The following is a 13921-nucleotide window of genomic DNA, read 5'->3' on the forward strand; positions in this document are numbered from 1 at the left end:
CCCCCCCCCCCCCCCGCCTCTGCCTCCCAAGTGTAGGGATTACAGGTGTGTGTCACCACACCCAACTACTCTTTCTTTATGTTAAGGACTTTATCCTTTTTTCTCCCAAACCTACATATATTTTTTAACACACTGTAAACCATTTAGAAGTTTTCTTCATCTGAGTCTATCTTTACTGTATATCTCTCTTTTCCTGATCACATGAGTATTTAATTTGCTAAGCAATATGGCTAGGATTAAAGCTGTGGCTTTGACAGCTAGATACAGCCCATTCCTTAGCTTTCTGAGATTCCAGTCTCATGGTGGCAGTACTGGCCAGAGCCATGTTTATTGTCACAACTCTATAGCATTTCAAGGTCTGGGCCGCCACCAAGAAGCATGCTGTAGGCTATAGGCTATTCATAAACACCACTTAAGAGTTTTGTGGCAGAACCTCTTAAAAGGGCTGCAAAGTTTTTGCAGCTAAAGCTGAGTCAGGAAGCCTCTCTAAAATGAGAGCACTTGCCTCTAGCTAGCAGAGCCCACCCAAGAAACTGCTGTTATCAATAAGCCATGCTTAACTCTATTATTTTATGTCTAGAATTACTTCCCATGCTCTCTCAGGCTTTATGTGAATGCAGTTGTCCACATGTTGGGTGCCATTCTGTTGACCAAGGTTTTCTGTCCCACCTGGCCTTTAGCCGTTCAGCCCCAAAGAAATGTGCAGAGGTCTATATTAGTTATAAACTGATTGACCCATTATTAACTCTTATAACAAAAGAACAAATAATTCAATCAAAAAGTGACACATGATCTAAACAGATACTTATCATTTAAAAAAAAAAAAGAGGAGAAACACAAATGGCCAATATATATATATATTGGATTTTTGAGACAGGGTTTCTCTATAGCTTTTGGTTCCTGTCCTGAAACTAGCCTTTATTTTTAAATGCTCAACATCCTTAGCTATCAGGAACATGCAAATCAAGACTCCACTGAGGCTCCATTTTATGTCGGTTAAAATGGCTATTATCCAAAATGCTGATGAAGATGTGAACAAAAAGAAACTGGAATGCGTGTGAATCAATACAGCCACTATGAAAATGGAGATTCAAAAAAAACTAAAAACAAAACTGTATCTGACTCAGTTATGCCAGTCCTGAATATATATGCCAAGAAAGTGAAATCTGCATTCCTGTGTTTACTATGATACCATTCAAAATAGCTTAGATGCCTACTGACAGATGACTGAACCAAAGAAATATGGCATTATAAACAGTGGAGAATTGCTCAGCTTGGAAAAATAATAAAACTGTGTGATTTACAAGAAAATAGAAGGAAATGAACTGATCCGACATCCTCAGGACCTTCAACTTCCATCCACCCAGGCTCTTTTCACAACCCCAGAGGAGAAGGGCAATGAACAGGGCCATTACTCACGTCCTCAGGTGGGACAGACTCCTTGATGCCAATGAGTTTCTAGATGTGGGTGGCAATGCCCACCTCCAGCTGGGGACACAAAAATCAGGGAGACCAAGAGAGACCGAGTGAGCCAGTGAAGAATTCGTTTTAAGTGAAGACAGATAAGAAAGAGAAATATTACAAGTTTTTCCAAAGGAGAAAACTAATCTTATTAAAGACCTAAAAGTAGAAGAGGGAATATTAGAGAAGGATAAAAGAGTGGCCAAGGAGTGTATAAGAGACGAGGACAGCGAAAGAAAAGGGAAGAAGTAGGCACAATCAAGTCAGGATATATGAGTACATAGAAAGCTCACAGTAAAATCCAATTGGTATAATTAATATGCATTAAATAGTTGTGATTGGAACTGGAGAGATGACTCAACAGTTAAGAGCAAAGACTGCTCTTCCAGAGGTCCTGAGTTCAATTCCCAACAACCACATGGTGGCTCATAACCATCTATAATAGAATCTGGTACCCTTTTCTGGCATGCAGGTATACATGCAGAACACTTATAAATAAATAAAAATTGTTGAAAAAATTATATAACCCCAAAAATAAAATAAATAAATGATATAACCCACAAGGAAGACATAATTGTCATGAATCATCATGTACCAAAAAAGTATAGTTCCAAAATACTTTTTTAATTGAATATATAGAGATAAATAGAACAGCTTTTTGGCATTGTAGAGGAGGAGTGTGCAGGGGCTATTACAAGAGAATGTTTGTTGTTGTTTTTTGTTTGTTTGGTTGTTGGTTTGGTTGGTTGGTTGGTTGGTTGGTTGGTTGGTTGGTTGGTTTGGTTGGTTGGTTGGTTGGTTTGGTTTGGTTGGTTGGTTGGTTGGTTGGTTGGTGGGTAGGTTGGTTTTTTGAGACAGGGTTTCTTTGTGTAGCCTTGGCTGTCCTGGAGTTAGCACTATAGAGCAGGCTGGCCCGGAATTCACAAAGATTCACCTGCCTCTGCCTCTGGAGTGCTGGAATTAAAGTTGTGCACTGCCACCACCCTGCCTGCAAGAGAATTTTTTTCACCACACTGAAAACCTGAAGTATGGACACCACCTTAAGAAATTTGTAAAGCAAATGCATGTGTAGAAGAGGAAGATCTTGACAGAGATATGAGTATTTGGATGATGATGGGCCCATTTCTCCTATTGAAGATTCATAACAGACTATGAGGAGGGAATACATCCCTGAATATAAATAATGTGATATCAAATTGGTAGAGACCAATTTATGGATAAGTTTGAAATTCCCAAAGAAGAGAAAAGTCAATATATAACAAGAGAAGAGTAAGAAAGAAGCTGCAGTCTTTAAAAAAGCGTCTAAGGCCAAAAATACTGGGCAGAGGACAGAAAGCCCTGGAAAGGAGATGAACATGTGAATATCAAAGGCTTGTCTTGAAAATGAATGAGGTCAGAGTTGAAGACACCTATGAATAGAGTTTGTTTCAATGTAACTCTGGCATATCCTGCACATAGACCCATAGTATTCTGAATGTGACAGGAATGAATATGGTCTGAACTCATTCTTTAGAGGCATGGGTTGTCAGCAAGTGAGAGGCAAACCTACACTAACATGGTTCCTAAAGTAAATTGAAGAAATTGATTTAAAGACTCTTCAATGGAGAACTTTGAAGTTTTCATGAATATGTCTGTCTTTAATGCATAGAGAAATAAAAGAATTATGGTCTGATAGCACAACTGAATTAAGCATTGGCTCTTTGAAAAAGGTCTACCTTCAAAAATCTTGAATTTCAGTGACCTTGATGGACAGTGACGAAATCACATATGAAATCCCTTAAATAAAAATGTATTAACTTTACAAAAAAAGATAAATAAAACACTATTTTAGCTGGGTGACATTAATTCATCATGAAAGAAAAAGTAAACCTAAACCAAATAAACAAGAAAAAATATTAATTTGTAATTTAAAAGATCCTAAAATTGGGGCTAGAGATATGGCTCAACAGTTAAGAGAACTAGTTGCTTTTCCAAAGGACCCAGGTTCAATTTCCAGCACCCACTTGGCAGTTCACAACTGTCTGTAACTCCAGTACCAAGAGATCCGGCATCCTCACACATATATTCAGGCAAAACCCCAATTATATAAAAGTAAATAAAACTTTAAAAAACTAAAGAACCTAAAATTAAAGTCCTTCCTCAACAGCTAAAGAATACCAATCTACAAAGTATCAATAACTAACATACTTAATAATGAGAAATGCAACACTTGTCTAAGATCTATACAGCAAGACAAGAGCACCTTTTCTCATATCCTACAACACAGTACTAGGAATCCTAGTTAGTGCAAGAAGAAAAAGGACTTTAATAAGTAAAATCGCCTTTGTACACAGGTATCTCTATTAGTTATACAGAAAAATCTGAATGAATACACACAAAAACCTAGATCTTAATAAATATTTCTAGCAAGAGTGGAGGATGCAAGGTTAATATACTGAAGTCAATCACTTTCCTATATGTCAGAATAGAAAAGTGAAATTTTTGTTTTGGTTTGATCTCAATTTTAGTTTTGGGGTTTTGCTGTTGTTTGTTTTTGTTTTGAGATAGGGTCTCACTATATAGCCCTGACTGGACTAGAACTCAGCAGATAGCCTTGAAACAACACAGATCTGCCTGCCTCTACCTGTGGAAATGCTGGGATTAAATATGTGTACCAGCATCCCCCACAAAAAAAAAGGCAGTGGTGGCGCATGCCTTTAATACCACCACTAGGATGGCAGAGGCAGACTCACTCTCTGTGAGTTCGAGGCCAGCCTGGTCTACAGAGTTAGTTCTAGGACAGTTGAACAGTCAAGGATAGACAAAGAAACTCTGTCTTGAAAAATAAATAAATAAAAAGGTGTGTGCTACCAGCAGCCCAGGGACAAGTGAAATTTAAAGTCAAAACCATCACACACCATTTACACTAGCATGCAAATATATGTGTGTGTGTGTGTGGGAATTTTAACCAAATATCTAACAAAATATATTCAAAATATTCATAAGAAAAATTATAAAACTCTGATGAAAGACATCTAAAAATAACAACTTTAATTAATGGGAGATAGGATAGCCCATGTTCATGAACAAGAAGATGTTAATTCTTCATATTTGATCTACAAGCTGAATGCAATTCCAATCAAAATCCAAGCAAGTTACTTTGTAGACAGAAACAAATTGATTCTAAAGTTTATGTGAAGAGACAAAACCCAAAATAATCAGCACAAATTTTAATAAAAATTACTTTTGTAAAGTAAGAATAAAACTTAAATAATCAAAATTGTATAGTATTAATTAAATATTGACCAATGGAACAAAATAGGAACACTAGAAATATAACCATATAATACAGTTAACTGATCATTCACAATGCCCAAAGATAATACAATGAGGAAAATAATATATGTTGTTGAACCAACTAGACATCCACCCATATGCAAAAAACAAGGAGTAATACTTACAAATTTCACAAAACAAGCACTTCAGCCTATTACCACATACACATTGCAACATATCCACCTATGCTCACTGGGATTCCAAAGACAGCCCTAAGAACTTGAGGGGCATGCTTGTGCTACGGTACCAGCCACGTCTCAGGTTTATGACTCTGCCAGATTAAATCCAAGCTGACAGAACTTTCAGGAGCTAACAGATATCCACCACCAGATACACCACACCCAGAATGAGCAAACCTGCCACTTCTCTGGGCTAGCAATGTAGTTCAGTGGTAGAGGACCTATGTTTGGTGCCCAGTAGCAATGGGACAACTCACAACACCTTGTAACTCCAGTTCCAGAGGATCTGGTGCCCTCTTCTGGCCTCCATGGGCAGCAGATGCATACATGATATACAGACATAAATGAGGACAAAACAAATATATATATATATATACACATATATATAATAGGAATTTAAAAAAAAAGGTGAAAATTAACCTATAACCTTAGAAGCCAGAGCAGCAGCTACTCTTGGAGGAAACAAAAGTTACAGCTGTGGGGGAAAGCTGGGCCTCTGGCACGGTAATAAAACTGTTTATGCATCTGAAACCATGATTAGTCGGGTATGTTTAGTAAAAAAAAAAAAAAAAAAGTATCAAAAAAACGAAAAAAAAAAAATAGCCGAGTGGTTGTGGCACATGCCTTTAATCCCAGCACTCGGGAGAAAGGGGCAGGCAGGTCTCTGTGAGTTTGAGGCCAGTCTGGTCTTCAGAGTGAGTTCCAGGACAAGCTCCAAAGTTACTGGGAAACCTGTCTCTAACCCCTTCCCCAACAAAAGAAGAAAAGAATAAAGAAATGTATCAAGAGCATACTTAAAATTATATATTTCTTCCTAGTGGCATAAATGTTGTGGGAGTAACCAACCACTTTCTGGTTGGATTTAAGGCCCACTCCACGAAAGGAAACCCATACCTGGCACCGCTCCTGGAGACAAGAACCTGTGCTAGGTGGATCATAGGCCCTAGAGAGAGCCTACTACTATAACACTGCTAAATAGACATCTTATTAAACTGCTTCCTTATAACTTATTGTTATATCCACAGATTGGTGAGTCTTTCGACCGGCATCAGAGAGGCTTTCTGTGTATATAATGTTAACAGAGGGCAAGGTGCAGAGAATGAGACCAAGAAATGAACGCTCAGACCTACATAGGACTTCCATATCACTCTCCCTCTTCTTCAGGCTTAAAACAACTGTGGAAGAGGGGACAAAAAGAGTACAAGAGCCAGGGACAGTAGATGGCCATAAGAACGCAGTATTTTCCAGTTACAACAGGATAGTTGTACAATTAACTGAGGTCAGTTGTGAAACACACACACGAAATCTGGGCAAGCTCAATGCAGACAAAATCTCAGTATGGAGCCGGGAGATGGGCATGAAGACTGGTCCCTAACTGCTAAGGGGGGAGGGGAGTCAGTTTTCTTTAAGGGTGTGGTACCTGATAAGTCAACCACACTCCAATGAACGTCCACACACCTAAGACTATAAGGGCAGCACAAATGGCTTTTTAAAAATGGCACAAAGTTGAGAAGACGGGCCTAGGCCTGGGAGAAGTTGGCGAGGGGTGAATATGATCAAAATACACTCTATAAATTACTCAAAGAATTAATAAAAATAAAACCAAATGTAGCATACCTAATTCTATCAGCGCAGATTTATACATCTCCTTTTACTGCCATATAATCAATTTTCAAAGTCAGTAACTGCACAAGCTGGACTACTGTGAACCAGAATTTACTCACCTCAAACCAAAGATGTGACTGAACAGGGAAAGTGAGCTAAACGTGGGGCGGATGCAAACTTGTAACTTGGGCATACGTTCCAGAGATATGAGACACAAACAAACCCGCTTATACACTGTCGAGTACCATGAAAGGTGCTCATCAAAGGAAAACTTAGGGAGTCAGGTTGGCATCCAGACCTGCTAGAAGCAGAGGATGAAGCGGGCCCATCCTTTCCAGAGCAACTGCTTCCGTGCCCTGTGGGCTTCTGCTCTCAGCCTTCCCAGGAGAGACCTGTCTTCCCTCCTCTGCAAGTTTTTAGCTGTCCTGGCTAACGGAGCAGAGGGAGGGATGTGTGTGGGAGGCCAGAGTCACAGCCGGACTGGAAGCTTGGAAAGCCGGGCAGTCTGCACCACCTACACCTTAGCCACAGCCAGCTCAGTCCAGGTACCATACCTGACTAGAGGAAAAGCGACAGCCACTCATCACCCTCCACCCTCCATCAGCAGATGCCGGATAACCTCAGGTGAAGAAGATGGTGAAGCAGGTGGTGAAAGGAGCAGATGGGGGGCATGAAGACATGGGAAGGGTACAAGTGTAGGTGATCGGGACAAGTGACAGGAGGGGAGGACACAGGTGATGGAAGGGCTGCAAGTGACAAGAGGTGGGCACAGGGGACTGGACAGAGATGACCGGAGAGAGGGTGCAGGGAAGGAGAGGCGACACAAGTGGCTGGAGGGGCTGCAGTGGAGGCGGACTTAGGTGACAGGAGGGGCAGGAAGTGCAGGTGTAAGGATGAAACACAGGTGAAGAGAGGACAGAGCGGACGGGAGGGAGCGCCGGTGGCGCGAGGGAGACCTACGAAAGGAGAAGGCAGCGGGTGACAGGAGAGGGACGTAGGTGAGGCGGTGGGGAACAGGTGACCGGGTCGCAGGTGACAGAGGACGTAAGTGACGCGGGGCGTCAGAGTCGGTCTGCAGCAGACCCGGTGGGGCGCTGGAAAGCCATTGTGGCCGGGAGGTCCGGGAAGAAGCTAGGGGACCGTGCTGGTCTGGACCAGGGGAACCGCCCGGCCACGCACCGTGGACTCTCGCACTTGACTGTGGAAGTGCTGCTCCCGCGCCGACACCTCGTCCTGCCCTTCCATCCTCCTTCATGCCCGCCGCAGGGCCGCCCGCGTCCGCGCGCTCCGCCGCACCATTGCCCGCGGGCGCCGGGGCTGCACAGCCGCTCGTCGCCGGACAGGAACTCCACCTAGACCGCAGCGGGCACGGAAAACGCCGCCTCAGCCGCCGCCTCAGCTCCTGGAGAAGTGGCTCGGGCTGCGGGAGGCGGGGAACGACCACTACCTGGGCGGGGCTTGAGGCCGGGGCGGGACTTGTGCGTCACTCGGAGGGCGCCGTACGTCAGAGACGCGCGCCTTGCGCCTGGGGCTCTGGACCGAGGGTCGCAAGGTGCGAGGGGGCGTGGCTGGAATGGGGGCGGAGTTTGTAGGACCCAGGACGTGCTGAGGCAGGCCCGAAATCTTGTAGCTGGGCCTGCAGTGTTGGGGTCCAGTCTTGCTGTCCGTTGTCCAGGGCTGGGAATAAGGGCGGTGCCGAGGATCCAGGCAGGGAGGGGTCTAGAGGCAGAACCCTTGGTGGGGGCAGGATTCGGAGGCGTGGTTAGATCCAGGTACAGGTGCATCTCTTCCCCGTTTTCGCTTGCTGAAGCTTTTGGATGACCCTCAGGCTGATCAACCCTGCTCTCCGCTTCTAAGCTCAGCACTAGGCTCGCCTAGCCTGAAATCCTGGGCCAAGACGGACTGGGGTCTACTATAGAAATTTTCTCCCAAACAGATGCAAAACTGGAAAGCGGTTGCAGAGTAGCACCCTAGGCACAAGCTAGAAGCCCAGCTCCTCTGCGGAGATAAAAGAGCCACTGCCTTTCTGGAGGGCAGAGATAGGGCGGTCCCCAGCCCTGCAGATGACCAGGGAAGCTCAAGTTCATGAGCCTCTGTAGGCTTCAACGCGCTTATCTGGAGAACTGCAAAATATCCCAACACTGTAATTTCTCTCCATCCTGCAGTTCTTTTGTCTTTAATTTAAAGGTTTGTTTGGGTTGGGTTTGTTTGTTTGTTTTTGAGACAGGTTTCTCTAAGTAGTCCTGGCTGTCCTGGAACTCACTCCATAGAACAGGCTAGCCTCGAACTCAGAGATCCACCTGCCTCTGCATCCTGGGATAAAAGGCTTGTGTGACTGCCACCACCCAGGTTTTAAAGGAATATTCGTAATTGTGTTTCCAGGTTCATTTGGTAGGAGATCTTGGAGTACCTGAGGCATGCTCCCAGCCTGTGTTCCAGAGACAGCAGGCTGATCATCCAGTAACAACTTCCAGCTGGTAGAATTCACACCAGTTCACCTTTAATATGTCTTTAAATATCTAAAGAACTAGTAGACTAGAATCCTGGTCTATTTTTCTGGACACCCATAGTCTGAGAGCTAGGTTAAATACCCAATTGAACTGATGTAGATGATCTCTGGGTGAATCTGTCCAAATGAAAGGATAAACACATCAGCTTTCAAAGTGTGTGTCAGTGGGCATCTGTTCCAGAAAGTGAAAGCGTACAATAGTTCACATCCTTCCAATTGGATACTGTAACCAATTAAACCTTTACATTTCTATTACGGAGCTATTCATGGAGGCTTACCCGCCTTTTATTTGGTAGTTTTGCTATCTTTGCCACTTCTGAAACGTATCCCAGGAAGGTCAGCTTCAAAAATAGACACAAACCCCCACTCCCGCATCAGACACCTTGGCCCACCCATCTGCCCTATGGCTTTGCCTTTCTTCCAGTGAGAACCAGTCACCCTTAAGTCTGGCCCTGATCCTGTGATATGCTCCATCCAATAGGAAACTCAAAATTATGACACTATTGGGGAAAGGCCTGTGCCTTAGCGCTTGTCCTTCCTGTGTCTCCTAGCAACTCCTGTGGTCAGTAAAAAGAAGCCTGAGGCAAGCGGGAGTTAGGCAGCCCACTACTGAAGAGATGCTAGGCCACTAAAGCATGTGGCTCTGGCAGGCCTTATCCTTCTCCCTATTCCCTCTGCCTTGCTAAAAACTGTTAGACTACATTCCTAAAGCTAGCCACCAAGGTCTTATTCATTCGCTTATTTAGCCACTTCCTCCCCGGGCTGATTACCAGAGTCCGGCAATCAGAATTCCCCTTTGGTTTGCCTAATCAACATGCCCAGTTAAAATCGCCCTGACATGAGGTTTCTCCCTTTACTTTTATTAAACCGCCATTTGCCTATGTGCCACATCTGTCTCCTCTCGATCCTTTGTCCCTCCAGGATAAATATCCCTGCCCCTTTCCCTTGTCCACTTCCCTTTCTCCCTTATCCTCCATCTCCTTTACCATGCAGACACTTTAACTTTTCTTCCCCATTTAATAAAGGATTCCTCTGTGAAAACAGGCGTTTGGATGTTTGTACCCAATCTGGGGTCTGAAAGGGAGCCCCCACTGTGCGGAAGTCCTCTTCAATTGCTTCTTCTACTCTTAATGAATACCCTTTTCCCACATCCCTCTTCAAGATTAATCTTAGGTAAAAATAAGTCAGACATGGATAAGTGTGCCTTGTTTTTTTTACTCATTTGTGGATCATGAGTTTTCTATTGATACCTAAAATATTATATACACACGACAAGTAAGAAAAAGCAAGATCATCTGGAGGGAGGAAGGGGACTAGCAGGAGGGAAAGGAGAAAGGATAAGGAGTGCCTGAGAGTGCAAACGATAAAAGTATATGTGAAAGAAAACACCATCGTGATACCTATGATGATGTGCAATGAACATACACCAGTTAAAAATGAATGGGACCAGTAAGTTCCAGACATTTGTTGCTAAGCCTGATGTCCTGAATTCCATCCCCAGGCCTCATGTGGTGGAGAAGAGAACCAACTCCCTCAAATTGTCCTTTGACCTCCACGTGTAACCTGTGGCCCATGAGCATATACACACACAAATAAATAATGTAATTTTTGAATTTAGAAAAATATTAATATTCTTAATATTGTTGTCTTGTAAGATTGTTTGGGCCACTATAAGGGCTTCGAGTTTTACTCTGGAAGGTGTTGGCAAGCATCCTGGGATGTGTACAGTTGTCACATGACCTTCCCATGTTTGGAGACTAGACAGCAAGTAAGGGTAAAGCCATGAGACTCGCTATGATAGTTTGCACCCCAGGTGGAGGGAGTCCAAATGAAAAGAGGTGTGCAGACTAAATGTGTGTTGAGAGTCTGTAGCAAGAATTCCTATCACACGGGATAGGAGTAGAGAGAAGAAGGCTCAAGAGATCCATAACTCTTAGAAGGGCAGAGTTGTAACACCTAAGAAGAAATGGCTTTGGTAAAGTAAGTGAGGTGAGCTGTGAACCGAGCTTCCTAAAATGAGGGAGTGATACTCCCTAGTTATCAACACGTACTGGATACTAAGCTTTATATCAGAAGAGCATGACCAACAAGTATAAAAGATGTTTCATTTAACTTAATATTTGGAATGCATTACTGAAACCTAAATAATGCAACTCATCAAACTCACATGGAAAAAATATAAAAATATCTGACAGTGTGAGGATGTTGTCAAGAATGTGTGGGTCCCCAGTGGAATCGCATCAAAGACCCTGGTATCAATCTACACAGCTACAAACACCTGATTTTTGACAAAAAAGCTAAAAATATTTTTAAAAGCATATTCAACAAATGGTGCTGGAATAACTGAATATCAATATATAGAAGAATGCAAATAGATCCATATTTATTGCCATGCATCAAACTCAACTCCAAATAGACCAAAGACCTCAACATAAAAGCAACCACACTGAACCTCATAGAAGAGAAAGTGGGAAGTACACTTGAATGCATAGGCACAGGAGATCACTTCCTAAATATAACCCCAGTAGTACAGACACTGAGAGAAACAATTAATAAATGGGACCTCCTTAAACCTAGAAGCTTCTGTAAAGCAAAGGGCACGATCAATAAGGCGAAACGGCAGCCTACAGAATAGAAAAAGATCTTCACCAACCCCATATTGTTGTAATGAGGAGCAGCGGGGCTGAGTCCCCAGCACCCCGGCTGCCTGGCTAGCTTATGCCCCAAAATAACAACACACAAACAGTATTCGTTTAAACACTGCCTGGCCCATTAGTTTCAACCTCTTAACCCATTTCTAATAATCTATGTAGCACCACGAGGTGCGCTTACCGGGAAGATTCTAGCCTACGTCCATCCTGGGTCGGAGCTTCATCGCTCACGTCTGCCCAGGAGACAGGAGCCTGGCATCTCTGAGCTCACTTCCTCTTCCTCCCAGCATTCTGTTCTGTTTACTCCTCCCACATATGTTTTAACCTATCAGGGCCAAGCAGTTTCTTTATTGCTTAACCAATGAAATCAACAGATTGATATATGACACTCCCACATCACCACATCGGACAGAGGACTGATCTCCAAAATATACAAAAGACTCAAAAAAGAACCAATAACACAATTTAAAAAAAAAAATGGGGTACAGACCTAAACAGAGAATTCTCAACAGACAAATACCAAAGGGCTGAAAGACACTTAAGAAAATGCTCAACATCATTAGCCATCAGAGAAATACAAATCAAAACAACTCTGAGATTCCATCTGACACCTGTCTGAATAGCTAAGATCAAAAACATGATGACAGCTTATGCTGGAGAGGATGTAGGGTAAGGGGGACACTCCTCCATTGCTGGTAGGAGTGCAAACTTGTACAGCCACTTTGGATATCAGTATGGCAATTTCTCAGAGAATTAGGAAACAATCTACCTCAAGGCTTAGCAATACTGCTGTTGGGTATATACCCAAAGGATGCTCAATCATACCACAAGGACATGTGCTCAACTATGTTCATAGCAGCATTGTTTGTCACAGCCAGAACCTGGAAACAACCTAAATGCCCCTCAACCAAGGAATGGATAAAGATAATGTAGTACATTTACACAATGGAGTACCACACAGCAGTAAGAAAATGACATCTTGAAATTTGCAGAATAGATCTAGAAAAAGCCATGTTGAGTGAGGTAACCCAGACCCAGAAAGACAAATATAATATGTAATCATTCGTAAGTGGCTTTTAGGCATAAAGCAAAGAAAAACTAGCCTACAGGCCACAACTGCAGAGAAACTAGACAATAAAGAGGACCCTAAGAGAGACATAGATGGATCTACATAGAAAGGAGAAAAAGACAAGATCTCCTGAGTAAACTGAAAGTGTAGGGGTCACAGGAGAAGATAGAAGAGGAGAGAGGAGGAAGGGAGGGGAGTGGGGAACTGTATAGCTTAGTAAAAACATTTAAAAAAAAGAATGTGTGGGTCCCATATATGGCCCTTGGCAGCAGCCCTGCCCAGACATTACCATGTCTACATCTGTCTACTCCAAACTGCCTTTATTTCTTCCTTTCTGCCTTTTCCCACAGCACATGGACCATTCTGCTTCTCTTTCTCTCCCATTTCTTCACCGCACATTTGCTCATCATGATGGGATCCATCTGCCTGGCACCACAAGGTGCCGAGAGGGCCCGTGAATGTCTTCACACCAGCCACACCCTTGAGGGCCTAGGCTGGCCTATGGATGGCTCACCCCCACCTGAGAAGAACTGCATGAGTGGCTTGGGGGTGGCCTAATTTGTTTTCCTGGTGGTAGCCATTCTGATCCAGATGAGGTAGAATCAAAGAAGTTTTCATTTCTGTTTCTTTGACAGACAAAAGTTTGGGGATTTTTGCCACTTGTGTTTCATCTTTCTAATTAAAACTGTCTTTTCAAAAGAAAAAGTGTGGATCCAAGAAATTCTCTTGGGTTCCAGGTGAACCAATACAGTGTCTCCAGAGCATAATGTAGCCTTGTCTTGTAAAGCTGGAACCAATCAGTGAGCAACCACACTCCTGTCCATCCATGTAGAGAAGCTCCTGCTCACGTATGTGCCCCAGGAGAGGTGGACAGGAAGCGGCATGGGCAATTCCAGAGTGAGTAGAAGTCGCCCACAGCCCAGCTGCCCACCCACAGGGCAGCAGAGAAATGACTTGTACAGGGAACTATAATGCGCTGAAGCCAAAATCCACAAACAAGGGCCACAAGTGACAATGCAGATGGAGCTCTAAAACAAAGTGCTGAGCAAAAGAGCCACAGGAAAATAGGTGTGAGTCCACTTACATAGATCAGAGCAATGCAAAACATAGAAATACATCCTTTGATGAGGCA

At 43.3% G+C, this 13921-nt stretch overlaps 1 protein-coding gene across 2 annotated transcripts in view; it reads right to left on the reverse strand.

Moving 5' to 3' along the window:
- Window positions 1–7989, reverse strand: part of Lmbr1 (limb development membrane protein 1) — a 133686-nt gene extending 125697 nt beyond the window's left edge. For both annotated transcript variants that reach the window (XM_050119922.1, XM_050119920.1), the window contains exon 1: window positions 7740–7989. In XM_050119922.1, coding sequence (XP_049975879.1) covers window positions 7740–7805 — 66 coding nt within the window. In that variant the 5' untranslated portion in view covers window positions 7806–7989. The remainder of the gene's footprint in view (window positions 1–7739) is intronic.
- Between the last annotated feature and the right edge of the window lie 5932 nt (window positions 7990–13921).

This window comes from Alexandromys fortis, unplaced genomic scaffold (genome assembly GCF_014885135.2).
Source record: "Alexandromys fortis isolate MF-2015 unplaced genomic scaffold, M_Fortis_MF-2015_v1.1 scaffold_177, whole genome shotgun sequence".
Lineage (NCBI taxonomy): Eukaryota > Metazoa > Chordata > Mammalia > Rodentia > Cricetidae > Alexandromys > Alexandromys fortis.